This window comes from Colius striatus, chromosome 1, assembly GCF_028858725.1.
Source record: "Colius striatus isolate bColStr4 chromosome 1, bColStr4.1.hap1, whole genome shotgun sequence".
NCBI lineage: Eukaryota > Metazoa > Chordata > Aves > Coliiformes > Coliidae > Colius > Colius striatus.
In genome coordinates, this window is record NC_084759.1 from 86,748,343 (window position 1) to 86,775,834 (window position 27,492).

The window sequence follows — 27,492 nt, forward strand, 5'->3', positions numbered from 1 at the left end:
AATTCAGCAAATATATGTTTTATCACTAGCTCATAATATACTTGCCTCAGTTTCCATTGAAGCGAATAAAAGGTATTCTTCCTTTTGGGTTTTATTTTCTTCTCCTCCTCATATTTTCACCAATTTCTGAATCTTTATATGCCATATTCTGATATCCATTCCCAAAGGTCATGATGTATCAAACACCTGGTGCCAGGTGCCCAGGCAGCCCTGACTGCTTATGCAATGTCACTCTCTGCTGCTGGTGGGAAGCATCCCATAACGGCGGAGAGACACATGGGTCTCCGTGTTTCCATCACAGTTTCAAGTAGGCAGAGCCTCTGGTTGTGACTCTGAGCATTGATGTGGATGCATAGGTTTTTTTCTTTTTTTGTGTTGTTGAAATCCAAACCCACATTATTTGGTAAAGGGGTAAAATAGCAAAGACTGAACTGAAATATAATGCAGAAAAAGTGTCCCCATTAGAGAGGGACAACCTACTAAGATACATTTCACATAATATATTACAGCAGGTCAAGTGAGCATGCGTGGGTCTTGCTCTTCCGTTGCTATGGATCTTACACAAGGAGCTGTTGCAAAAGCAGCCACCCAAAACTGGTGGGTAATAAATGGCAAAAGAAACTTACGATGTAACAGATAAAGAAAATAGTTACACCAGTAGCCTTTTTTTTTTTTTTTGTAACTTCTTCTTATTAAAAGCTTGTTAAATTCTTCATCAGAGATAGGTGGATTGTAACAATGTAGCTACCCAGGAAATTACACTAATTTTATTCCAGAAGCAAGTGACAAAGGCAATTTTGCCTTTGCCTATAGTAGTTTGCTAAGAAAAATTGAGGCTATTAAAAGAGGTTATATATATATTCTGAAGAATTTTTTTAAGCCCTCTGCTTCTGTTACCCTGCAAGACTTAGTAATGAAAAACTAAACATTATGGTGGTGGGATTTAAGAGGGCCTTAATGTGTGTTGTTTATTCACATTTATTTGCCTTTATGGAGATTTGTTGAACTTGCTTTAAAATCATTTTACTCTTCTATCCCACATGTCTTGTGATCCAAATCCTGCAATTTTGGTAGAAATCTGGGATGTCTTTGTAGAGCTCCATTCACTTCAGCAGCAGTCCGTGCAAGTACTGCAGCCTGGTGTTGGATGACAAATTACAGTGTTGGACGGGGCATGCTGGAATAACTTTCTGTCTTTGTTTATAATAGCATCTATGGCCAACCTTTGTGTGTAGTTGCCACTTTTTTACAGAGAGGTTTGTTTATGAGATTTTTGGTTTTACAGAGAGTGAGAACATTGGTATGGTATGATATGTTGATGGATAACCTTGCCTCTGAAGTAGAATTAATATTAACTTTTAGGAGTAGGTAATTTATGAGTAAAAAACTCCCTTGAACCTCATGGTTAGACAGCTGAACCTTTCTTGTATTTTACTGAAATATTTTATTTTCTTAACTATTCCCATACTAACAAAGACTCTAAGAAACAGAACCAGTCCCTCAAATTGCTCTTGCTGCCTCCAGGTGCAGTTCTTGGCTCTCGTAGTGGGTGCAGTGAGCTTCAGGCACTTTCTTGACTGAGAGCACCTCTTGTCTGTTCTCTTTCCAAGATGAGGTATAAAGTACATGTTAGTTCTTGTAGGGCAGGTTGGGATCTTCCACATGTACTGCAAGTTGCTTTGCCAAATCTCAGGTCTTGTTCTTTCCTTAAATTTTATGTAGGTGTCCTGTTTTAACCAGCAGCAGACTCTGAATGAATTTATGTGTGTTGTGGTTTAGGCCCATCAGGACAAAAGACCACGATTTGCCTCAAGTACCAAAGACCTGAGAATTGTCAAAGGACAAAACAGATCAGGCTACTCAGCTTGGGGAAGAAAACAGAAAATAATTTAATCCAATACCAACTAAAGCATAACCATAAAACTCCAAAACATAGCAAACACAAAACAACACAGAATAGTACAACGATGAAGAGAACAACCAGCCCTTTAAGACCACCTTCTCCCCACCCCTCCCCTCTTCCCGCGCTCAGAGCCCTGATCCCTGTGTCTTTATCTCCTCCCCCTACGCTGAATGGCTCAGGGGGGCAGGGAATGGGGGTTTCAATCAATCTATTCTCTATGGTTTCTGCAATCTGCTTCTCCTCAGGGCAGGCGGGCTCCGTGCTAGTCTTCCCTGCACCTCCAAAGGGTACCTCACACACCCGGCAGCTCTGCAGGGACAGTCCCAGTGTCTACTCATACCAAAGGCTGCGGCTCCTCTCTGCTTATTGTGTGGGTCTCCTCTGTGGCCTGCAGGCTCCAGCACGGCCTGGGCCATGTGCCGCCTCCTCACACAGCCTCTTACTCGTCTGGGTGCACTCACCCGGAGCTGCTGGTGGCTCTCAGTCCTGCCATTGCCCTCCATGGGTTGCAGGGTACAGCATGCATTCTCACCATGGGTTGCAGAGGGAACTCCAGTCTGACACTCCTCCTTCCTCCTTATCTGACTATGGGGTCTGTGTGGTCACCTCCATCTTGTATCACTCTTACACCTCCTCCCAAGCATTTCAAATTCCTGTCCTTAAATAGTGATGGCAGAAGCGCCAGACTGGCCAGCTGGGCTGGAGGTGGATCTGAACCCAAGAGCCGGGGTAAAGTCTGAGAACTCTTTACTGGTTCTTCACTGCAACCTCCTCCCCCTGTTACCAAGCAAAAGCTGCTCCTTGCTAAACCATGACAATGTGTTCATCCTGATTTCAAAAATCTGATCCTTAGACTAAAGATATGAATTGACTTGATCTCTTGTGGAGTAAATTAAAGTATTAGACAAGGTACAAGTAATTATGTTTCAAATTCATTTAGGTAAAACAGAGGTTGCAGATTCATTTAAAATGATATACACCTTCTGTTTCATATTATCATTTTAGCAAATTCTAAATATTAAAAGCTTTGATAAAGGTTAAAGCATTCATATTTCACAGGAGTTGTCTTTTTGGGGTAGTATTTCTGTACTACTGAAATTAGTCTGCATATGGTAGTAGTACAACTCAAAAGAGGGATTAATCTTCATCATGGGGTTTCCAAACACTGGCATATTTGTAACAATATTTGAGAATCAAGAGAAACTTTTCCAAGTCCATCACAATTCACAAAGTCAACAGAGTATTTCCTTTTTTTGTTTACAGACTTGAAATTTGCAAGGTCCCTACCCTGACAGTAATCATCATGGATAGTGGTAAGTTTTTTAACCTAATGATGAGTGTATTCTTTATTATTCCCTATGAAGTGGACATTAACACTTCCCAAAACTGTCCTCTGCTGAAAATTCCAGGCACAAAAAATGTCCTCTGCTATTGAACTGGTTTTGTGATACAGATGATGCAGATCTCTGTCCACACTAAAATGAACTGGAATCATGCTCCTGTTCTGACAGAGATTTTATATGCAGACTGTAGTAATCATCACATACTTACTTGTGAACCTTTGAAAGCTGGCTGCAAAGTGAAGGCCACTGAGCTGAATTTTAAGCCTTTTGTAATTTAGTTTTTACTGTTCTTAAGCTTGTTCCGGTAACTCCAGATTCTCAGAGCAGAAGTCACTTTTTAAGCTTTGTAACAAAATCCTCAAGTCATTTTTTTTCCTTTCTGCCCTGTGCAAACCAAATAGTTTTATTAAGATTGCCTACAGAAAGACTCAAATTTGTCAGTAGCTGCAGATTTGAATTTTAAATGAAAAGTTTATTTCTGGTATTTAGTGGTGGCTTTAATCTTCCTGGGTGTTGTTAAGGAGTCAGGAAAAAGGAAGCTTCAGTAATGGTCTCAACAGAGCTGGTTTTGGTGTCCAGAATGTGCTGAGCTTTGCTTCAGGAACGCTTCTGTGCCTGAGAATACTTTTCCCACGCTACTGGTCCCTGTTCCTTCTATTGCTAAAGACTTGAAGCCTATTCTCTTTGCCAGTGACAGCTTCAGCTGGCAAGCTGAGATGTATTTATCCTCTCATGTCCTTGCCTGTCTCTGATTGAATTTCAGCTTGCTAGAGTATCTATTCAGTACTATGATAGCACACAGGTTTTCTGGAGAATCTATAATGGATTGATTTGACTCTCTTCAATAATAGTGAAGTGAAACTAAGACTTAATTATTTTCTTTGTAGCTTTCTGATGCATAAAAACTCACTAAAAGCCAAGCATTAGTTACATACAGAGCACCAGCATGTCTGAAGAAATAAATATGTGTTCAAATGCATTAAATTCAATAGTTGTATATCTCCATCTATATTCTACAAAAATTGAGGGTGAGGAAGAGACTTTATTTATTTCTATATCTATGTAATGCCAAAATAATAATTTAGACTTTTTTTTAGTCTTGTGTTTGCTAGTTAATCTCTTTAACAAAGTGAAAAAGTAAGCTTTCTCTTGCTTCATTACTCTATTCTTGACACATGCAATTCTTCTCAGATTATCTTTAGCTCCACAGTAACAGCTGTAGTGAATTTAACCATCCTGTAGCTTGGCTAGGTGGGCATCCAACCCAAAGTAGTTTTTTTCACACAATCCTGTGCAATTACAATTGAATGTCTACATGATGATGGTCCTGGAATACTAAGAAGTTAAAGCAGTCTCTGCAATATGGTTCCATTATCTCATTTTATAGGATTCATCAGGCAATGACTGATTCTCATGAAATCACTGTATTTCAATCAGTATCTCTATCAAGATTACTTTGATCAGTGTATGTTTTTGTTTCCTTGCTACATTTTTATTGGTTTCTCAGTAGGATTTAAAGTCACTAGGAGTGTGCAGAGTTTTTTAAAATAACAGATCAAAACAAGCAAATAGATATACCTTATATTTCTAGCCTTGCAGGGTCAAAAGCCATTCCTGGTCTGGGATAATCGTAGATCATTTTTTATCAGATACATTCAGAATTAATATGGAGTGTGATTTTTCTTTTTTTTTTGTCTTGGTCATGTATACATTTTCTATACTATATTGTGAAGGCAGAGAGAGAGTTTCTGAATATGAATTACTAAATAAAACATTTGGGATTTTCTTAATAGTCACCTTGGTTATTTTTTAATAATTATTTTAATGTTTTGCTGTTCTTTATCAGTGCATTTTGAAGCAGAAATGTTTGCTCAGCTCTTTTTCGAAAACTAAACTATTATCTAGAAACTCATTGCAAGGTGTATCGAATGCAGTATTTTGTAACATACCAGCTTTTAAATTGTTTATTCTCAATTTACTGCTTTGGTCAATTGGAAAGCACATACAGAAACAGAGAATTGTATATTTTTCTGAGCACCAGAAGGCTTAAATCATGGTATTTTCAGTGACCTGCTTTTTAATTTGTGTTTCTTTTCCTTCTGCATCCAGGACAGAGCTGTCACGGTTTCTCTTATTGCTCTTTTCGGGCAGGGAGATTCCAGCTGTGAAATGAAATTCCCTAGGTTTTATCTGCTGAAGGAAGGGAAACTTGATTTATAGTTCATTATCTACTCTTCAGTGAGTCCACATATGGGCACTCTCTTAAGAGAGTCTGGGCTTAGCTTGCATTGCTTTAGGAATGCCCATAGGAGGAGTTGGTGAGAAGTTGGTAGAGCACTGGCAGTCCATCCCCAGGCATGGCTGTATGCTGGCTTCCTGATGTAAACAAGTCTTTCAGCCCGTTGTGTTTAGGTGATCACTGATGCATGTTGAAAGAAACCCAAGTTCTTCAGGCCTAGAAGAGAGTCGGGAGAATTGTGGAGGAAATAGAAAGAAGCCACCTTTTTCTTCCTTTCCTTTTTTGAAGAGACTTTTTAGTATGAATTTCTGTTATTTAGTCAGTGAACTTACACAATAGGAGATGCCCATGGACTCACTTGTGGTGCTGTAGAAAACCAAAATGAGGATAGGTGTGGTTGTAGAGTTACATCTACTGAACCTCTGGCAACATCACAAATAGTATCACTTGTGTAGTGTGTATGCACTACATGTATTCAGCTGAAAATATATGAATGACTGATGTTTTCAGGTTTAATCTTCAAGTCTTCATTTAATCCTTTTCAAAAAGGAAGTTGACTGTCTAATGATTTGTAACAAAGAACACCACAGATGCAAAACAAAATGAAATTGAAGTACATCAGCCTAATTATTGTAGAAGCCTCATTGCTGAAAAGTGGCACCACATCCATCTAAAGCAAAAGTACAGTGATCATCTTTGTAGACTTACTGCCATCCTTTTTAAAAATTCACAATCAGATGATTAAGGAAAAAGTACTGCAGCAAACTGATTCATGTAAAGTTATAGATAAATTGTTGCTTAAACTGGTCAGTCTCTGTCCTTCAGCAGACAGTGAGAGTTTGTCTTGAGAGCATACCAGTGGTCCAAGACTAGCTGTAAATAAACCAATGCTGAAATGATTGCATAGGTCAGGAAAGTGATAAGAGTGTACTGGTATAGTGGTGCGTTGAATAATTAGCCCCTCTTGCTGTCAGAGAGAGACCAATAACACTGTCGCACTGACAAGACGTTCTTGCTTCCTGACTTGAAATGCCTGGAGAATTTCTGCATCATTCACTGCAGATGTTCCTCCAAGGTAATTCAGTCTGCTGAGTTTTGGAGTGTTCCAGTTGCTGAATATTACTGTAAAAATAATTGGCTCAAGGGAGTGTGAGAGAAAGCTGAAATATCAGAAGAAAATAAGTTGCTTACAACTCTATTCCTTGAACAGAAAACTAAGAGAAAAAAAAAGAATACTTGTGTCAGAATATTGATTGCTTTTTGGGATTTTCAGTTCATCACATAAGGTGAGATTTCGTGTATGATTCAAGAAAACAGAAAGAGGCTATTTCCTCACATACTCGCAAAGGTGTCACTAGTTCATGGTTGAGATTTCTGGAGTGGAAGAAGCAAGCCTACTTCAAAGTTACTTAAGAAAAGTTACAGACTTAAGCTTTGATAAAAGCAGCTGTTGTGGTGTCAGTGACTCTGGGTAATGTACATAAATATTTATATAAAAAATTTCAGAACATTCTGGTTGTGATGCCCTCTGGCAGTTGTCGATATCTTTGTTTGATGATCGCAAGCAGGATTTGTTTGTTCTTTAAGAAGTCACTTGAGCTGAGCATGTGCCTGTCTCTTCAGAACACTTGTTTTAGACCCTGGCTTCAGTCTTTTTTAAGCATACATGTGATGATGAAGTCCATTACATATATGATGTCATAGCAATAGCTACTGAATTTGTAGGCCCAGCTATTTGCAATGGTGAAGAACAACACTAGGAAAGACCTTTTGTAATATTAATTAAAGGGAGAAACTTTGAAAAAGTTCTTTATTTCTCAAAAGCACGTTTTCTTCGAGCAAATTCAGCATGAGGATTTGAATATCTATTTTAGCAGTGACCTTTTATTGTCTCCTCTTGTTCAGTGTTCTTAACAGAGGACAAAGCCAATTCTATGTTAAAAAGATACCCAAGAGCCAACACGTTTCTAGAAGAATTGAAGCAAGGTGACATAGAACATGAATGCAGAGAAGAAATCTGTAGCTATGAAGAAGCAAGAGAAGCATTTGAGAATGAGGAAAAAACGGTATGCTTTGGTGTGCATTTGAAGATGAGTGGGGTATATCTATACTAAATTTTTGGATTTGCTCAATGCCTGTGTGTTTTCCAACATTACATTAGATCTGTTATTCTTTTTGACCTGTTTCTTTAAGCAAATAAGGTGTGCAGCGGAGATGGATAGACTGCACAGCAAAAACCTTTAAATACTTTGTCCCAAGTAAACTGCATTTCAAGAGGGTAGAAGTCTTAGATAATTACTGTCACAAGTGTTGTGATACTGGCAGCTGGAAAGAAAAGGAACGCGAATTAATACCCCTTCTAGAGAAAAGCTGCTTAAAGCTGTCATCTGTTTGGCACCATTGACTACCCAAGTAGCCTATCTACTGATTTTCCTATCATCACACACTTCAGTCTGATTTGACTATGGTAAATGCAGTTATCTTTCTTGGAAGAAATTATGGGATTGGGACTGTCATGGGGAATATATACAAACAGAAGGCACAAGCCTTCACTTGTCTCGTTCCTTCTGGAATAACTTGTTTATTGAGTGAGTTCACATGAAATGAGTAACTCAAAAAGCATTCCATTTAAAACACACCTTCAAATCCCAGATGTTGATCTGGTTAGCCAAAGTGTTCAGTGCCCAGTCTATTAGTAGTCTAAAAATAATGAAGGACATTCTTCAAGATAAAATCTGCAAGCCCTCAGAGAATATTATTAAGCAGCAGTGATCTAAAACGTGGAATGAACAATAATTTCAGTGCTACCTTGTGTTATGCAAAGACATTAATTTGATAGGATGAGGTAAATAATGCCCACACAAAATTGTTGTATGTGTTTGCTGACCTCTCTAGTTAAGAAGCTTGTGGGCTAATGGCTCTGCAAGCAATGGTCCTTAACGTCTTTTTGTTGTAGGCCATACCTAGGGAAATGGATACAGCTGGAATGGGAACTTCTTGATTTATTAAAATGAAGTAGTAGGACGTGCACTATCTGTTCTTTGTGAAGCTTTGAAGTATGTGCACACACATGATTTTTTGCTTCCCAGACTTGGCTTGGTTAACTACTCCTATTGGTAGCTCATTGTGATGAAGAGTAGTGTGTACAATGACACAGGTAGTGTAAAATTCTAACAGAATATTACTTTTGTGTAAGTAGCATAAGAAGTTCAAGTCACTAGAGAAGGCATAAGCTAAACCTGTTACCTCTCACTTCAACTTCTTCCCCGTTTGGGAGCACTTTGTGTTTTGATAGGTAGCATTTCCCTTGCAGAAGTAATTGGGAAATAGTAAAATAGAAATAGTTATATTTACCCTCTTGTTGCAAGTAGGAGCTTCCATCAGGACCTGACCTTCTGTCCATTTCTCCTCCTGTAGCCTTTTTGCCTGACTGCTTTATTCTGCTGCTTGTAGCTTGCTAATGGGACAGGCTCTGCTCATGTGCAGTAGTGCCTGACCAGCCTCATTTACTTAGACTTTATTTAGTTCACTGTCTCCTAGTGGTGTCCATCCTTACAGCCACTTAGTAAGACTTCTGTGTCTCAAGGGAAGGAAAGGGAGTAGACTAGGATCGTGATACAGTATATTCAGAGTAACAAAATGCAATGATTTCATGCTATAGATAGACTGGAATTCAAATAGGATCTGTAGCGTATTTATCTTACAATAACTTTGTTTTTACATTTGATGTAGGGAAAAGGGAACATTCATTGTCTGTATAATTGGCTCTGAAATTAACTTGAAAACAAGATCTGAGTTTGAATTTGTGAAGACTTGAATTTAATGCTCAGCAGCAAAACAGAAGCAAAGTTAAAATCTAACTGCTAAGAATCCAAAGAAAGGATTAGGGTTCAAGATGGAGAACATTATGTCATTACACACCTACATTTTGAATGTCCCATGTACAGCTCTGGTCTTCCTATCTCCAAAAAACCAAATTAGTCACTGAGGAAGGACCAGAGAGGTGTGACAGTTGACCAAAGATATGAAAAGACTCTGTAACAACAATGGATCAGAAAGAGTTAAATAAGGGAATATATGATGATGTCTGTGAGGAGCATTAAGATTCAACTGAGATCAGTCACTTGATGGCCTTCTAACAGGAGAGCTAAGAGAGCCTCAAAGGAAACTAGAAGATGCAGGTTCAAAGCATGTAGAAATATATCTTCTCACCACAGACTGTAGAGCTGTGGACTGCCTTGCCACAGAATGTCTTATAGGTTCGGAGAGCAATAATGTAAATAAATGGAAGGTCCATCTGAAAGTACTAAATAAAAGGCCTTGACTAATGGAAATTCTCAAAATACAAATACGTGGAAACTGGGAGAGTATTGCTTATGTCTGAACTCTTATTTCAGCTGAAATCTAAGGCTTGATCTAGTAAAGCTGTTTATTTGTAGTAGCTGTGCCCTGCAGGCAGCACTGTATGTGGTCACTGGTCAGTTGTCACAGGTCATTGGGAGACTCAAAGGTTTGTTCAAAGGTTACCGTGCAAAGTGTTTGGGTGTGATCAAAGCACCGATACAAACTTTATTTCCGTTAAGTTATTTTTTTTTAATTGTACTGCATGATGATTCTAAAAGCTAAAAGTTGCAGACCTTTATTTTTGTTTCATACTCCCCTCAAATAAGTAAGTATTGCAGAAATTGCAAAGTTCACTATACATCTCTACTCCAGCATGACAAACAAACAAACAAAACACCAAAAAGCTTAGCAAGCAACTTAAAACTTGTCAGCACCAAATCTAGAATGATATGATCAAGTAAGACTTCTAGCATCAGTCTGTATTTAATTATGGATGCTGGATGAATACCCAGAAGAGGTGAATCTTTTCCTGTCAACAGAAATTGAGGGCAGACCAGAAGAAAACAGTGTAGCAGGTATGCTCACTTCCCACTATTGCTTTGTCCACATCCTCTGCCTACTGAATACCAAGCAGTCTTCTGACCGGCATATTATTAGTCCACCTTTAAAACAAGTCAGACAATTGACTAAGAATCATTTGAGGCTGACAACGTTGCCAAATGTAGTAAAGGCCTCAGTTGAAATTCTCAGCAGGGTGCGAGTCTGTTAACTTTCATGTGGATTCCTTATTTGATTCAGCATTCAGATCCAGTTGACTGATGCTGACTCCCTTCTGAGAAATATTAGAAATAAAAGGGAAAGAAAATTCTGACAAATTGGCCGTAACTGTCTCTTTGTGTGGGATGCCCTTGAGAGTTCCTTTTGATTATTTCAAACTAGGTTTGCCAAAGCAGTAAGGGACATTCAGAAAAGTAGTTTTTGGCAGGAATATATGCTGGATGATTTTCGAGTCTTTTTCCAGTACAATTATCTGATTCTGTGGCCAGCCTTTTAAGGCGTACACCTGGTATTCCTAACTGTACAACACTGGAACTGTCTTGGAAATTCCTTTTCCTTACATGTAAGTGAAAGTGGCCATGAACTACTTTCATCAGTTAAGACAGTTTAAACTCTTACCTTAAGCTCTTTATGCACCTGTCTGGTCACACCATCCTTTTGAATTCCCCCCATAGCCATACACAGTATTCTGAACTAATTGCCTGCCACTCTGGGAAAACAGCTTTCTTGTTCATTTGCCCTGTTGTAGAGACAAGGAGAGATGCTGGTATTTCAGCTTTCTAAAGGAGGTAAAGATACATTTTCTCAAGCAAATAGAGCTGAGCTAGAAGAAACATGCAAACAGCACCAAAATACTAGTCACAACTTACTCCCATTGGAGAGAGAGCATTTCCTCTGCAATCTGTGACACAAAATATATTACTAGGGGAAAAGTGTGATTTCTTCTTTTTCATCAAAACTACCTTTCTCTACCACAGAGTCTTTAAAATACAAGTCCTTGCGCAGTATATTTGGTAAATCTTTGCAAGTTTGGCCTCAAAAGTAAACGTTGTACCATTTCATTCCTTTGCTGCTTTTGAGGCAGGAGAGCAGTGAAGTGGGAATTTTGGTTCCAGTACAGTAATATTATTAATATTAAATACAGCAGTATTTAATCGTCCTAATGACTTCTTTTCTATAAGTATATATAAATAAGTATATTTCTTATTTATTCCACTAAAGAATCTAGTTAGTTGTTTTGAAGCCAGATGGAAAGGTGACAGATCTTCTTAATTGCCTAGTGATCTGGTGGGAAGAGGTAAGGTGTTTAGTTTTGTTGGGTCTTATCACATGGAGATCCCAAAAATCCTCAGTTGTGCAGCTAATGTCATTTTTTTCGTGTGAGTTTCCCTCCCTCGAATATATTTTTTTCTGAAGTCAGCACAGTTGACCTGGAGTTCACTGTGCAACAATGTGTCAAGGAAGGCCTGTGGAGGAGAAGTATTTAGAAAGATTAGTCTGGAGGCTTCTAAAAATCCTTAAGTTTAGCATTATGGTTGGACTTGATAACTCTTCCCACCTAAATGATTCTATGGTCTTCGGAGACTTGCTTGTTTTGTTTGGAATCAGTGCTACCTGATGTAGCTTAGATGATGTGGACCTGAGTTCACTTGAAAGAGGAACGCTGTGATTACTTTCTTATGATGTCAAGCCTTGGAATTTAGGAAGAAAGCGTTTCTTTTCTTTTCTTTTCCTTTTTTTTTTTAACTTTCACTGAGTATAGAGATAAGAACAACTAAATTCATCTTTTGCAAAAGAAAATCTACAGAATAGCCAGTTGTTTCATGCACATGGCACTGCTCTTAACCTTAGTAATTACTAATCCAGAAGTATTGAGTGGGTATTTTGCCCTTTGGTGTCCTGGTCCTGGCTTTGCAAAGGGCAAGCTTAGCCTCCATGCTAGAGAGAACATGCTGCTTCTGGACTCAAGCTGCCTCTGAGATCAGTTTAGTGGTATTACCTGTTTAAAGCTGATCGTGGGACAACAGTCATGAACTAAAATATTGATGGATCTGATTTGTCTGCGCACAAAGCCAGCCAGTCTGCAACCTGTATACATCATTTACTTGGAACTAAGCAATAATGATAGCAGTTTTCTGTGGTGTGTTTTATAAATACTTGCACGAGATACCTGCTGTCATTTAAAATAAATGCTGGCATGAGTACAAATGAGTCCACCTTTTTAGACAAAACAAAAGCGTTCCAAGGTTCTGGCATGGATTTGGGGTTTTTTAATATAATTTTTAGATTTTTCTTACACTATAAATGACTGCAAAAGAGAGTGAAAGTGTTTCCTGGTAGGAGAGCTCTTGTATGACAGGGGAGGATGGCTACCTTTTTAAGCCAAAGTGTGCTTCTCTTTGTACTGTTTCTGTCATAGCATTCACTTGAAGAGGAAATGAGATGGTGACATGATCTTTGTGCTCTTGCTTGTGCTTTGTAACATAACAAAGAGTGCTTTCAAGTACTGGTGTCCCCCTTCAGCTTTGTTCTCACTTGTTCATGTTTTCACTTTTCACTTTCTGTTCCATTTATCTGTAGCTGTGTTGTCAAAATTTCTAGAAAATAATAAGCTGTGTAATATCCTCATAGTGCTGGAGCTATTTTTAACTATAAACAGAGAATCTGAATAAACTAAAAATAAGCTGACAGATATTGCTTTATGAGCCAGAGGGTGGGAGGTGTCTAAATTTTGAGATGACAGTACAACACGGTTGTGCTTTGCTAAAACAATCTGTCATTCTGAAACAGTACTTCCCTGTCAAATTGTATTAGTATATTATTACAATTTTTAAACAAACAAACAGAACCTTGAGTTTTGCTTTGTATGGTGGTGAAAGATCGTGATCCACCAGATGGCTGGTGTACATGCTGGTTAATTGTCTGGGTTTGTTTACCTAGTCTTGTCTGTACCACATGTTTGTGAATATTAAGTGCAGACACAAGAATCTTAAAAACAGTTTGAAGTTAGTTTAAAACAAAACAAAAAAAAAAACCACCAACACCCTTTTGTATCACTAATCACATCAGAAGAAAATCTGAAAGTTTATTTTATGTGCTTATCCATACCAGTTCTTTTAATCACCAGTATTTGAAATGCGGTTTCTGTTCTCATTAATTCAAAAAGCTTGATTATGGTGATCGATTGATTGATTTATCTGTTTATTTTGCTGTGTCATCAATTCTGACTTATCCCATCTTGCTCTTCTAGAAGGAGTTCTGGAAAGTCTACAAAAATGGACTTCAGGGAGACAGTAACACAGGACATACCTGGTATTCATTTTACCTTGCATTTCCATTAATCATTGGCCTTTTTGTTATCCTCATTGTCATCTTTGTCATATGGAGGTGCCTGTTCAAAAAGAAACTACGTAGTAGGCAGTCGGTGTACGTGCACAGGGGAGCCCAGGAAGCGATGGGTGACGGTGCTGTGGCTGATGGCAGGGGCCCTCTTCCGCCACCGCTCAGCATTGTTCATTCCCCGCAGGAGGAAATGTTTGAAGTCAGTGGGCTCTCTCCAGGAGGTCTGAGCTATACGGATGGACAGTCAGACTCGCTGTCCGCAAGGCTCTCCAACTGTGATCCTCCTCCTTCATACGAGGAAGCCACTGGGGAAGTCAGTGTGAGAAGAAGCGAAACTGAACAACATTTAGACCCACCCCCTCAATACGAAGACATTGTCAACTCTAGTTCAGCCAGTGCAATTGCCCTATCTCCTGTCGTCACCAGTACTAAGTAAAGCAAGAAGAATACTATGGACTTTCAAAAAATTACTAATCATTTTGTAGCACTTTATCTTGACTTATTATGCATTTCTGTAATTTAATGGACTTGTACAATGAACTTCACTTTTGTTTTGGATTCACTTTGTTCTTTGGGTTTGGGATTTTTTTCCCCTCCAGCGGGTCTTAAAAGATAGAGCATTGAGAGTGTAGTGCAGGTACAAATGTGGTGCTCTGTCATACTTCTCAAAAGTACCTCCACTTTAAGGGATGTCACTTGTTTTATCCTGAACATGCCCACATTCCCCACAAGATTTGTGGAATCCTCTCCCCCTTTTTTAGTGTAGACTATCAGAATTGCGTGAAATAGGGAATCCTTAAGCAACATTTTAGTTAGTTGTTTTCACTTAAGGGGACTGATTTTGCAGTATTGCCTGTTGTCTAGTTGGTTCCTTTTTCTCACCTGGATTTTTGTTACATGCTGCACCCTGTCCTGGGCCCTTGGAAGGCTATGAGCAGTACACCTGTTTGTTCAAACCACTGTCTCATTAAGAGTATGCTGTCTTAATAGCAATAATTTCAAAGTCCTAGCAGAAGAGGAATATTCTAAAGCTGTTGCTAGTACAACTTAAAATTCTGTAAGTGCTAACAAGATGGTAACAATTCAAGACACTAATTAGTGAATTTAATAATGTACCTTTTTTGTGTGTGTTCTGCCTTTCCTTTCTGTTGTCCTATGTTTTAACGTAGAGGGTTTTTAACTTAATTTTTTTACCACAAGAGGTGAGAAGTATGCATATGTTAAATTCAGAACGTGCAAGTTCGTGCAACAGTAAACAGTGAAATACCAACATACACAAGAGTGGATAAAATCCTGATCACAGTCTTCATTGGGATCAGGATATTGTTTATGAACACATAAAGCCAAAGGTATCACTTTGCTTTTTAAAAAGGAAAAAAAAAGGCAGGATTTTAAAATTTGGGTTTTTACTTCTCCAACTGTGAAATAAAACCCCTTCAAATCAGATACTCCTTTTGCTTCTTGCATACTTACATGTACCATATGTGCACCTCATGTTGGTGGCCGTGGAAATCCTTTGCAGAGAATATAGATACCTCTTTTTAGCAACAAATATGTCTTTTGCTTATCCATTCCAACAAGGTTCTTTAGTTGCAGAAGTTAATAATATGTTATAATGAAATAAGACTACTTGCACTTTTCACTGTTTATAAGAAGAATGTAGTGCTTTTATCCATGACAGGAATTCTCAAAGCTCACTCTGTTCTCAGTGTACACAAACCATTTTTTCATAGCTCTTAGGTTAGAGGTGCTCATCAGAGTAAGAAATGCTGGGAAGCATTTTAGCCCAAACGGGTTCTGCTCTCTCCAGCTGTGAGCTGCAGAGTCCACCTGATGTAGGGCAGGACCATGAGGACCTAACGTTGTATTTTGGAGAACACAGTGCAGACATACGCACACTCCAGATCATTAACTGGGAGTGACTGAGGCTGTAGGGATGTTGATTTCTGTCACACTTGGTGCAAGTTAGGCTAGAGGCTTGTACAGAATTTCAACCAACTAGTTTAGACACTGGTGATAGTTAAGCTGTATTGTGTTGATTCTTTTTTCTGAGCTTGATTTAAAAGTTCATTGTTGAGTTGAACTTGTGAATATTCATTTCTGTTTTCTTTGTTCACACACCAAGGTAGAGTGGCATTAGCTTCAGTATTTTTCTGTGTTCAACTAATCAATTAGCACCAATCAAAATGTACTTAGTCCTAAAGGACTACTGCTGGCTTTCTTACTACAGAAGCCCAAACTGCATCTTGTTCCAAAGACCACAAATGAAATGCCAATGCCATCCATTTGAAACTGTCATTAATGTCTGAGAAGTGTACTGGTATCTACCATTACTTCATGGGGTCTTAGCTATACATGGGTGTGTATATGCACACTTCTGAAAGAATCTGATGTGAAGTATTGCCAAGTGAAGTAAGAATTTAATGGTTAATTTCATATTCTTATTTTGGGCAAGCAGTAGGGTGCCTAAGTTGTCTACTAGGGATCTTCAGTTGCTAAGGCGAGTTGTATTAGAGTTAACAGATGAACTCCAGGCCAAACTATTGTCAGAAAGATAACTCTATATTTATTATTTATAAGATATTGGGCAGATAAGTCCTGAATTGCCACATATTAAGGCTCCTTTTGTACTGAGCAACAGTTAATACACTGCTTTTAGGCAGACGTTACCAAAACAAAGTGCCTCATCTCAACATGCAGGAAAAGAGCTCAAAAAGAGCTGATATTTCAGTCTGTGCCATATTGGCATCTCCTGTGCCTGACAGCACAGCTAGTAGTTTTAGCAGTAGCTTTTTTTATTTGGCTATAACTTCCCTGTAGGAAATGCAGGAGATCACCCATTTTACACTAGGTCTTTAAGCAGCTGTCATCATTTCCTGAACATGGGCAATCTAGTTTAGAGATGAGCTCGTTTGTGGTTTGCCTTTCCCCTCACCCTCTCCTTTTTTATTACTCTGTATTCCACTACCGCTTTTAATGGCTCTACATTTCTGGCTTCTAAGTTGAATATGTTGCTGTACCCTGTAGGTACTTTTACATGCAATGCAAAACTGATGCTTGCATTTCAAAAAAAGCCACAGCCAAATATCTGAGGTGATCTATGAGTTGAATTTATTTGGCTGTGTGTTTTCCAGGCGTGAAAGCCATTGTGGGTTATAAACTTATGTCTTGGTGAATAAATTTCCTAACTAAACAAAACTTGTGTGGGACATTTATCTAATTGTGTTTCCTCAAAGACGTGAACAGCTTTCTCCATGTTGGAATAATGTCTAATTGCAAGTTGTTTTGTTGTGTTTCATGAAGTGTGTGGAAATAGCTTAGTCTAATCTGATTGAAAAATAAAATTTCATTTGTACTGCATTTTTTATACATCTTTTTTTTTTTTTCAGATCACTCAGTTGTTTTACCTGTCCTACAATTGCATTGTCGTGCAATAAATATTAATAGTTTATAGTTGTACATCTCTAAAGATTTTGCAAGTCCAAATGCAGCAGTGTCTTGACTGATGACATGAGTAGTCAGGATACTGCCTTTCCCACTTCTGAATATAATACTGAATTTCTTCTTGTATTAGGAATGAGGTGATTTATCTATTAAAACTAACTTAAATACAAGTGTTGCTCTTTTAAGGAATAATGGAAATTAATTATTTTCTTAAATGATACTTAGTATTAGTGAAGGTTGTTTTGTCTTCACTGGATGTAAATAACCTCTGATTACAGTATTGTGTATTTTAAAGGGGTTTGGTTTACATTAAATTATCCTATTTAAACATGTTTGCCTATGTTTATAGAAAATTTTTTGTAACATTTGTTTTTGGATATGCTAAATAAAATTTTTTAAGAGGCTTCTAACGTTTCAACATATCGATGCCCGACAACTACGGTGAGATTTAAGTGTGTGTATTTAAGTGATATTCTTTTAGTTTCCATTGATACACGTACTTAATCAGTTGCAGTGAATCATTTTGATAATGGTAGTCTTGATATTCTGTCAAACATCAGTCTCAATCTGACTTGTGAATTTGTTTGTTTTCCATTTTCAAAAAAAACCCATTTGTTACAGCCTTAGCTAACTAAGTCACAGGCAGAAGAGATGCTGAAATTACTTTGTCTAATAAAAAGTTGAAAGAGTCAACTGTAGCAAAAAAAAAATGTTGAAATATGAGAACTTAATTTCAAAGGTGGCTTCAGCCATTTGAAAAACGATGATTGCAAAATTTTACATCAGCTCAGGGAATGATGTATTAATAGTGAAAAGAAAAAAAAAAAAAACCAACCCACAGAACAACTTTGAGAGTTGGGCAGAGAGGAACCTCATGAGGTTCAACAAGGACAAGTGCAGAGTCCTGCCCGTGGGGAGGAACAGCCCCATGCACCAGTACAGGCTGGGGGTTGACCTGCTGGAGAGCAGCTCTGCAGAGAGAGACCTGGGAGTCCTGGCTGCCAGCAAACTAAACATGAGCCAGCAATGTGTCCTCATGAGCAAGAAGGCCAGTGACATTCTGGGATGCATCAAGAAGAGTGTGACCAGCAGGCTGAGGGAGGTTCTCTTCCATCTATCCTTTGCCCTGGTGAGGCCTCATCTGGAGTCCTGTGTCCAATTCTGGGGTCCTCAGCTCCTGAGGTACAGGGAACTGCTGGAGAGAGTCCAGCGAAGGGCCACCAAAATGATCAGGGGACTGAAACATCTTTCTTACAAGGGAAAGCTGTGGGACCTGGGGCTGTTTAGCCTTGAAAAGAGAAATCTGAAGGGGGACCTCATTAACACTTTACAAAGTACATAAAGGATGCTTGTCAGGAGGGTGAGGTGACTTTTTTTCTGTAGTGATCAGTGACAGGACACATAATGGGCACAAGCTGGAACACAAAAAACTCCACTTAAATACATGGGAAAACTTCTTGTGAGGGTGAGGGAGCCCTGGCATGGGCTGCCCAGAGAGTGTGTGGAGTCTCCTTCTCTGGAGGTTTTCAAAACCCACCTGGACACGTTCCTGTGTGACCTGATCTAGGTGGACCTGCTTCTTCACGGGGGTTGGACTGGATGATCTCTAAAGGTGCCTCTGACCCCTACCATTCTACGATTGCCATACACCTGGAACTTGGTAGAGATAGAGGCATGGTAGAAGACAGGTGTCATGGAGCTTCATGAACATGACTGCAGTTTTGTTCTGATCATCACAAAAGCGCAAAAACAGTCACACAAAGTGCATGTGTGACCTTTGAGCTGTCCTGAGCATAACTCAGCCCCGTGCCATCCAAGCAGAAGGCTCTGGGTGCAGTTAAGTGGCCTTGGCTATGCATGTACACCCCTGTCCTGACCACACATCCATCAGCACTGGGTAACGTGTTTGCACGTGGTTCAATGCATGATTGCCTCTGCATGCCTGACTTCTACTACTGAAACGTGGCAGATAACAATGTGAAACTGGTACCTTGAATCTCAGTTTCTATAAAAATCAAATCACTGTGCCAGGTTACTGGTGATGAATGCTCATTATGTATTGTTTCACATGCCCCGAACGTTGTTCTCTGCTGCTCTAAATCATGCTGATAGATTCCTTTTTATCTTCTGCATAATATGGACTTGGTAAATATTTCTTAGTGCTACTTGGTGATTTTTAAAAAGAAGATCCATGTTCAGCTGAACGAGGTGAGATGACATCTGTACTATTTCATTGGTTTCTGTGTGCACATTCTTTACATTTGCTACAGGGTAATTGAACTTTCAGCTTTGCCAGAAAGTTGAACTACACTTTTCTACAGGGGCATCTCAGTAGTTGTGTTTTCAATTGGGCAATGAGTTATTGAATGCTAAGTAAGAAGACAGTGCAAGAAAGGCCTTACCTGTATTCTCTTGATTGTATATATTATGCAGCACTTGCTTACCATTTATCTCTCTGCAGCTATGTTTGCTGTAATATTAGGACCTGTGTTCTCTTTCCCTGTCCCGTCTCCTTGTGTTGTGCAGTAAAAACACACTGCTATGCTGGTTTCCCCTGTCTTAGAAAGAACAAAATCCTAAGAATCAAAACCTTTCAGCATGACCTGCACTTTCCTTCTCCGCTTGGAAGGTTTGTACGTCCCTGGGTGGCTCTCAGGGTTAGCTGAGTGCTTCAAGCAAGGAGGAAATAAGTACTCACAAAATTGATTTTGCTGTTCCCAGCAATGCAGTCCATTCTAGGCTCTCCCTGGCCCTTCTCGTGATGTAAGATGAGTTTTCCCATAGAAGAGACCCTGGGCCTATACCGAAGGTCAGAGGCTCCCAATTTGATTTTTCTTTGTTTTCTTACCCAGCTGTTGCTACTGGTGGTGGCACAACAACCTGCTCTGAGCTGTGCACAAGGACTCGAGCTATTTGCTCCATGACTGCACCCTGTGAGGTCCATATCTGTGTGCATCTTGGACCCAAGCTTGCGTACTTGCGTGACTTGCCTCTTGTCTTGCTTGCACCCCATGCGTTATTTCAGTGCCAGACAAACACAGCTTGGGGACTGAGTGCAGTGTTTGGGGTCAGATCAGGCATCAGTCTGCTGTGACACATGGTGAGGCACAGGCTGTTGCCACCCGTGGCCTTTTAACTTCCAGCCTTAACACAGACACCACACATGGACCGTTTCCAAAATCAGAATGACTGCAGACAACATTTCTTGCCAGGATTTTCTGTGAGCAATGATACTGTTAAGGAAGGACAATATGACCACCTCCAAAGTTAAAACCATAAACTGTCTTAGCACAAATCAGTTATTTCTGTTTACTGTTAGAATTTATATTTCTTTAATTTTTGTCTTGTCTGCTTTTCTGTTCATGGTTCTATTGTAACTGTATTTTTTCCTTAGAGGTGAATGAAGATGAAATATATCTGCCCTCTGAAAGAAAAGCCAGAGCATGAGAGTTGGTCAGACTATGTTTTTCACTTGGACCTACCTCACCAGAATTATAAATAAAACCAGAATATTCAACACTGATGTCTATTTATACCTCAGTATCCTCATTTCCTTTGCAGTCCTGTGGGCTTGCATTCCTGAACGTTAGGTTGGTGTCTCTAAATGCACTTCTTGATCCAACAGCCACAAGAAACTGTGGTTTGTATCATTTCCAACTGCCATACAACTTCAAGAGTGCTAGTAAATGTATAATAAACACTGGGCACGCTTGCACATTAATTTGCAATAGCATAGGCAGCAGTAAGCAAATTCCTCTGTGAAAGCACCTGACAAGTGGGGAAGGTTGAAGGTAAATATCAACTTTAAAATTAAAACAGCTACCTTCCATGCAGCAAAATGCTAACCCCAAACCTAAGCCTGACTCCACTGCCCTGGGAAGTCCTGCTGCATCGGGGATTTGGCCCGGGACCTGCAATCTGCAGCCCAGCACTGTAAGACTGGGCAGGGAGGAGGTGTGTCATGCACACAATTAGCACAGCCTAGTCAATTGTGCATTGGCCCTCCCATGGGTTTTGCCCATAAGAAGTATATTGTATTGGTTTTAAGGTTCAGTTCTGTGCCAGTGGGTGCTCACCAAAATTTGAGAGGCAGAGGCAGCTGAGAACAAAGCACATCCCTTTAACATCACTTGGATGAGTTCCTGTGTGAAATACTCTAGGTGGTCCTGCTCTGGCAGGGGGATTGGACTACATGATCTCTCTCCTCTTCACAGGAAAGTTTTGCTTTGTGTTTAACTTTTTGTATTCCCTTACCCCTAGTCCTGTCACTGAACACAATAGTAAAAAGTGTTGCCCCATCCTCTTGACATAGACTTTTCAAATACTTCTAAGTGTTAATGAGATCCCCCCTCAGTCTTCTGTTCTCCAGACTAAACAGCCCCAGTTCCTGCAGCCTTTCCTCATAAGAAAGATGTTCCAGTCCCCTGATCATCTTCATAGCCCTGCACTGGACTTCCTTGTCCTTCTTGAGCTGGGGAGCCCAGAATTGGACACAACACATTATATTCTCTTTGATTTTTGTTTTCAGCCTTATTTAGTGTTATTCATAACTCAGTTTCTCTTTTCTTACCTTCGTTGCCCTTCAGCCTTTCCACACAGGCCTCTTGGCTCTGTGAAAATGTTACTGTCTCCCCTATTGGCAGGAGAAATATTTTTCAAAACAGGTTTCTGTCCTGCACTATTCTTTCAGTTTTTGACATTCACTGTTCTGCATCAGCACAACATTGGCAGCCTGAAAACTGCTCACAGAATCCTGATACCAGTGCCAAAACACTGAGTGACTTGGAGCTGTTGGCAAACCCCCAGCCTGTGAGGAAGGCCGGTTCTTGCTCTGACCTTGCCATTCACCCACAGCCCTGGAATAAGGATTTGAACTTGAGTTTCTTCCATTGCAGGGCATTAGTTTGCTTTGCACATTAGACTGGGCTGGCAGTCTTCATCTTGTTCATACTTCAAAATTCCTTGAAAGTTCCATCAGTATATGCAGATTTCTGGATGTAGTGAATTTTAGCTGCTTACCATGGACTTAATTTCTGACTAGCTTCATATAAACTGTTGGAAAGTAGTATTTTGCTGTTAAGGGATATCACAGGATGCAGGTTTGAGCTGCTCTTGAGGGGGTTTTTTATGGTTTAGGCTCAGCTGGCATGAAAGCACCATGCAGATGCTCTCCCACTCCTCTCCCCCCGGTGGGATGGGGACTCAGAAAAAAAAAACCATAAAACCTTGTGGGTTGAGATTAGAACAGTTTAACAGGAGAACATAAATAGAGAAGAAACAATGATAACAATACTGCTGATAAAAGACTATACAAAGTGAGTGATTCATAATGCAATTGCTCACTACCTGGAACTCAACACTCAGCCCTTTCCCAAGCTATGATTTCTCCTCCCCCTGGGCAGCTCCCTCAATTATATACTGAGCATGATGTCATATGGCACTAAGTATTCCTTTGACTAGTTTGGGTCAGCCATCCTGGCTCTCCCCTCTTCCAGCCGCTTGTGAAAATCAACTCTATCCCAGCGAAACCCAGGACAGCTGCTGACACCAACCTTCCCATTATACTTTTTGAATCACAAATTCCATCTGGAACCTGAAAAATCTTTTCCAATGCAGGTTTTGTTGGTGTTTTTGGGTTGAGTTGGGTTTTTTTTTGTCAAAATTGGCATCATCCCACGAGCAATTTCAGCTTCACTGAATTACTCTTCATGTAGAAGAGTTTATTAAAAAATTCCTAAGGAGCAGTAGTTGATGATTGTATGATTGATTGCAGTGATGTCTCCTAGCAACTTGGCTGAAAAAAGATCATCCTGCATTGCTCATTTGTCCAGAGATTTCCAGATTGCTGTGTGAAAACTTGTTTATCTTGATGAGGCTGACTAAACCATCTCACTTCACCCATGCTCCCTGCACCAATTTCAAAAGACAGCATTAAAGGTATAGGTCCCATTCTCATACTCCTGTTTTTGGGTAAAGACATATGCAAAATGCCCTCTCAGGCAGCTGAGTGGCTCTACTCCACATCACCAAAACATTTACTTCACTCTGGCCTGGCCTTTCCCAGCTGCTTTTCTGTGCCAGGGCTTGCAAAGGATATATAGAGACCTATGGAATTCATTTTGCATTGGGGACAGTTTTTCAGAGTCAGATACAGCCTGTGGACCTTTCATCTGGCGTTTCTGTGCTGATGATAATGACAAATGACTGGCTTGCTCATAGTCAACCTCATTTTAATAATCCTTCTTTTTAAAGATACTACTGCTTTTAGATGTGAACAAATGCTCCTCTTCCACAAGATTTCACAGGTGGATTGCTGCAAAATTCTATTCTGCTATCCCCCTTCTCCTCATGACATTCTCCTGCTTTCTCACATAGCCTCCTCAGGCTACCGTGACATTGCATGTCTCCATCACAACTCCTGTGTAAATCTGAGACTGCCTAACAATAAGCACGGACATGATAGAGGCGTTGCTGGGTAAGAGACATGGCAGAGCTGCTGTCCTTTTCCCCTCTTGAGGAAGGGCATCTAGCAGTGATGGAGTGAAGAGCATCCAGCAGTGATCATGATCCTGGAGTACAGGCCACTGTGGTGCATGCTCTATGGTAGCAGCCACTCACCTGGCCTGCCAACTGCATTTGACCATAAAGCAATGCCTCTGAGAAGCAAATGCTGTCACTGTTTAGAGGCCTTTTTTGGCTTCAGTACTAGCCTACAGCAACATGCTCTGCATGACCAAAGCTAGTGTGGAAAGAACTGCTCAGCTACAAGTGAGACACATAACTGCAGGGCTCCCAGGCCTGCATCGGGTGCCCATTGGCCTGAAGTGGCCATTCCACTTTTCAAACCCCTAAGCTGCCGTGGACCTCTCGAGACATCACTTCTCTATTTGTGCCGTACCCCAACAACTACAGGTAGCAACATCTTAGCTGAATTTGTGCTGCAAAGGAGGTTGGGTGAGCATCAAAAACTTTTCAGGTCCACCTGCCTCTCTCTTCCTCATATGGCCTTAATTTCAGTTTCTTGGGGGAATAGTTTAAAAGCTACATGTTTTTACACAGATTCAAAGGGAGCATGAAGAAATTATGTGAGGGTGCTTTGTGAATGTTCCTGACATCCCTGTTCTGTTTGCCTGGTGCAAATTGTTTTCTTCTCTTTATTTAAACTACTGGCAGATGTGTTAATTAAATTTAATAGAATGCTACAGGGTGGGTTTTGCAAGTCTAATTATTGGAATGTTAAAAGGTCTCCTTTAATGCCAAATGTAAAGAAAGTGATGCAATGAAATAATGGTCTAGTCTTTTTCTTAATTTAAAGGAAAAAAAAAGAGGAATAGAAAAGGAAGAGGCCTGGTCAATGGAAGCAATTACACAATTACACTAGTAGTAGTGCAGGAGCGTTGGAAGTCTTCCACACCTCTTATTTTTATTCATATATACATATCTCTGCTATCTTTATAACTATTGTCTATATTTGGATCTAGTTAACACAGACTTCTCTGCTTTGACTTCATCTGCCTTCATGCTGTGGTTAATATCAAGATACTCAGCAAATCCACAGCAGGCAGATCATCAAAATGGGGGCATATTGGACTAGTCACATAGCATCAGCAATCCTTAAGGGCAACTAGAGATACTGGTCTGCTAAACAGGATCCACCAGTGCACTGGTAGTATCTGTGTGAAAGAGTCTGCCTCCGGAAGAGACTTAATGGGAGCCTCATGCAGTGAGGCAGTGGGGAGGGCGGTGTGCAGGAATGCTGAGGTTATCCCAGCAACCTTGCAGTGACTGTCTAAACCTGATAGGTGTTTTCATTCCTCAGGATTTTTTAAATCACACCTCTGCTGCTTAGGTGGTGTGTATAAGGTTATCTCTACAGGCCAAGTAGGTAAAGTGTCCCCTAAAGCCAAGGGATTTGCAATATTTTTCTTGTAGAAGAAAATAATTTCTGCTATCAGTGTGTCTCCTTGTCATTTCCCTTTCAAGGTTTTATCTGTAGTTACAGTAGTGTTTGGTCTGCCGTATTCCAACTTCAGAAATCAATGGATTTCTACATATGTTAATGTATTCTGGCATCAAGTCTGCTCTGCCATGGGTATGAAAATACCTCTGGGGTTAGAGTAGAAAGTTCTTATACTTCTTTAAATGATTAAATGTGTTGAACAGTTGACTCTTGTGATAGTTCAAAAGCATAGATGAGCTGTGGAGAGTTAAATCTTGCAGAATTTAATGTATTTTCCCTTTAGCCATGTTTCTCTTGAACTGAACACACTCTTCAGAACACCTCTTCACAGATTAGGCTTTCTTTCTTATTCTGGCCTATGCCATGGTAATTTATAATAGAAGTTTTCTTTCACTTGTTGATAACCTTGAGAAAGATTCTTTCAGCTGGTAGTTTGACTAACCTCACAAAGAACTACATTCAGGAATTTTGTGTAGTTTCATTGTGTTGGAAAAGATGTATTAAGCTTGCATTAAGAAAAGAAAACATTAAAAATGCAGTGGCTGTGCACGAGTCCATTCTCATTACATCTTTCCAAGTAGCCATTTCAAGTTTTTATCTGTTGTTGAGCTTTGTTTCTATGGCTAATAAAACCAATATGAGACAAATAATGAAATATTGATTTAGCCACTTGAAACTTCATAGGCAGCACAGCAGAATGAAAGTTTTATTGTAGACTGAATGAACCAATCGGTTTGAGCATGACACAATGAAATTGTTAGATAGCAATAAACTGGCAGGGCACAATTATGCCATCTGTTTCATAGTGGAAAAACAAACAATATTTTGGTGATGGCCCCAAACAATAAATCCGGATTCAGAAAAGGAAAAAAAAAAATGAGCTTGGAACAGCCCAAGGTACTGCACAGCCTCCTTCCCCCTCCATCGTTCAGCTGCAAAGTTCTCCCAAGCGTTTCTTGGTTTAGGCATCCTTAGCTGTTATAGTCTGCTGGGCTAGGTACTCTAAAAACCATCTTTAATTCACAGAACACTGATTCAACAGATGTTTGCCTCTTCCTGTCTCATCTATTGTTTTTAATAGCTTTTCATTTTTGCAGTGGGTAGGAAGGAAAGTGGTTAAGTTCCATTGCTCCAGGATCAGTTAGTGATAGGAAACAGAGGTAAGGCTCACGATCTGTGAGGAGGAGGCAAATGTGAAACAAAGGCTTTGTTCAATCTTCCATCAAAACAGTGTAAAATCTAGTAGCTAAGCCTTGTGCTATGAGAAAATGAGGCAACAAGATTACTGTAAATCATGCAGTATCTGCAGGAAAGGTGTTTTCTTTGGGAAATCAGTGATGTATGGTAAGAGGGATCTCTCATTCTGACCACTTCAAACATTCGATATCATGTCGATTGTATTTTTAAATATCCTGTGATGTTAAAGAAGGGACCATAAACACTGTCCTTGTAGCTTTTGAAATCTGTAGATACAGGATGTGATTAAGATGGGTTATATACGCTTTTTTAAAATTGTTTTTGTTGCAAGTTTACAAATGTTCTGGTGTATCTGTCTAATAAGAAATAAACCACCTATTTCTTCTTTGGTGAGTGAGATCTCTTGCAGGCAGTTTCTGCAGAGTTTCTTTCACAGTTTCTGTTTTCTGTGTGTTCCCTTTCTCACAACAGTCCTGTGTAATGCATTTGGATGACCTTCTATAATGATTTCTGTTCAAAGCCCATAAATTGACTTTTAGAGGAGGAAAGGAGAAGACAAAAGATGTCAGGGCTGTCGAAGCTAGCAGTTTCTGTTCCAGCTACAGCACTGTGATCACTTTGGGGCATCTGTGCATGCTTCCAGTGGCAAAACCCCTCTCTCACATGGCCTCTTCAGTTCATCTACCCTTCTCCAGTTCCTCAGCATGCTTCTCATCCTGCCAGCACATACCAAGTACACACTTTCCTACAGCCTCCTCCACAGCTTCTGCTTTACAGAGCCACACCTTCACAGGTAATTGCTGTGAGTCTACCATCAGCTTCTGTGAAGGAGGTTTTCATCCTTACCCAGCTGTCTCCATTAGGCACCTAATTACCTACTTGGCACAAATTGGTCTCCATCAGATTTTAAATGAGAAGGATGGGCACAAATATGTTCATTTGTGTTCAAGCCACAGAAAGCAGTTTTCCTTTCTTTTTATAGTGTTTGTCTGTTTTAAGAAGAGAGCTTGAAAAACGCCATTAAAATTAAGAATGTTCTTAAGGTAATAAAGAAACAGTCTTGTCTCTTTAAGAACTTGAGCTGAAAGCTAAATGACTGTAGTCAGTGTTCAGATTGTAAAAGCAGTGGGAAATTTAATGAACAGTGACCTCACAGGAAAGT

The 27,492-nt window shown here is 39.7% G+C and overlaps 1 protein-coding gene across 1 annotated transcript in view; it reads left to right on the top strand.

Moving 5' to 3' along the window:
- The window catches only part of PRRG1 (proline rich and Gla domain 1), a 34,282-nt gene extending 16,833 nt beyond the window's left edge, over positions 1 to 17,449 (top strand). The window contains exons 3-5 of the mRNA XM_062004579.1: positions 3,167 to 3,216; positions 7,391 to 7,551; positions 13,638 to 17,449. Coding sequence (XP_061860563.1) covers positions 3,167 to 3,216; positions 7,391 to 7,551; positions 13,638 to 14,165 — 739 coding nt within the window. The 3' untranslated portion in view covers positions 14,166 to 17,449. The remainder of the gene's footprint in view (positions 1 to 3,166; positions 3,217 to 7,390; positions 7,552 to 13,637) is intronic.
- The last annotated feature ends 10,043 nt before the right edge of the window (positions 17,450 to 27,492 follow it).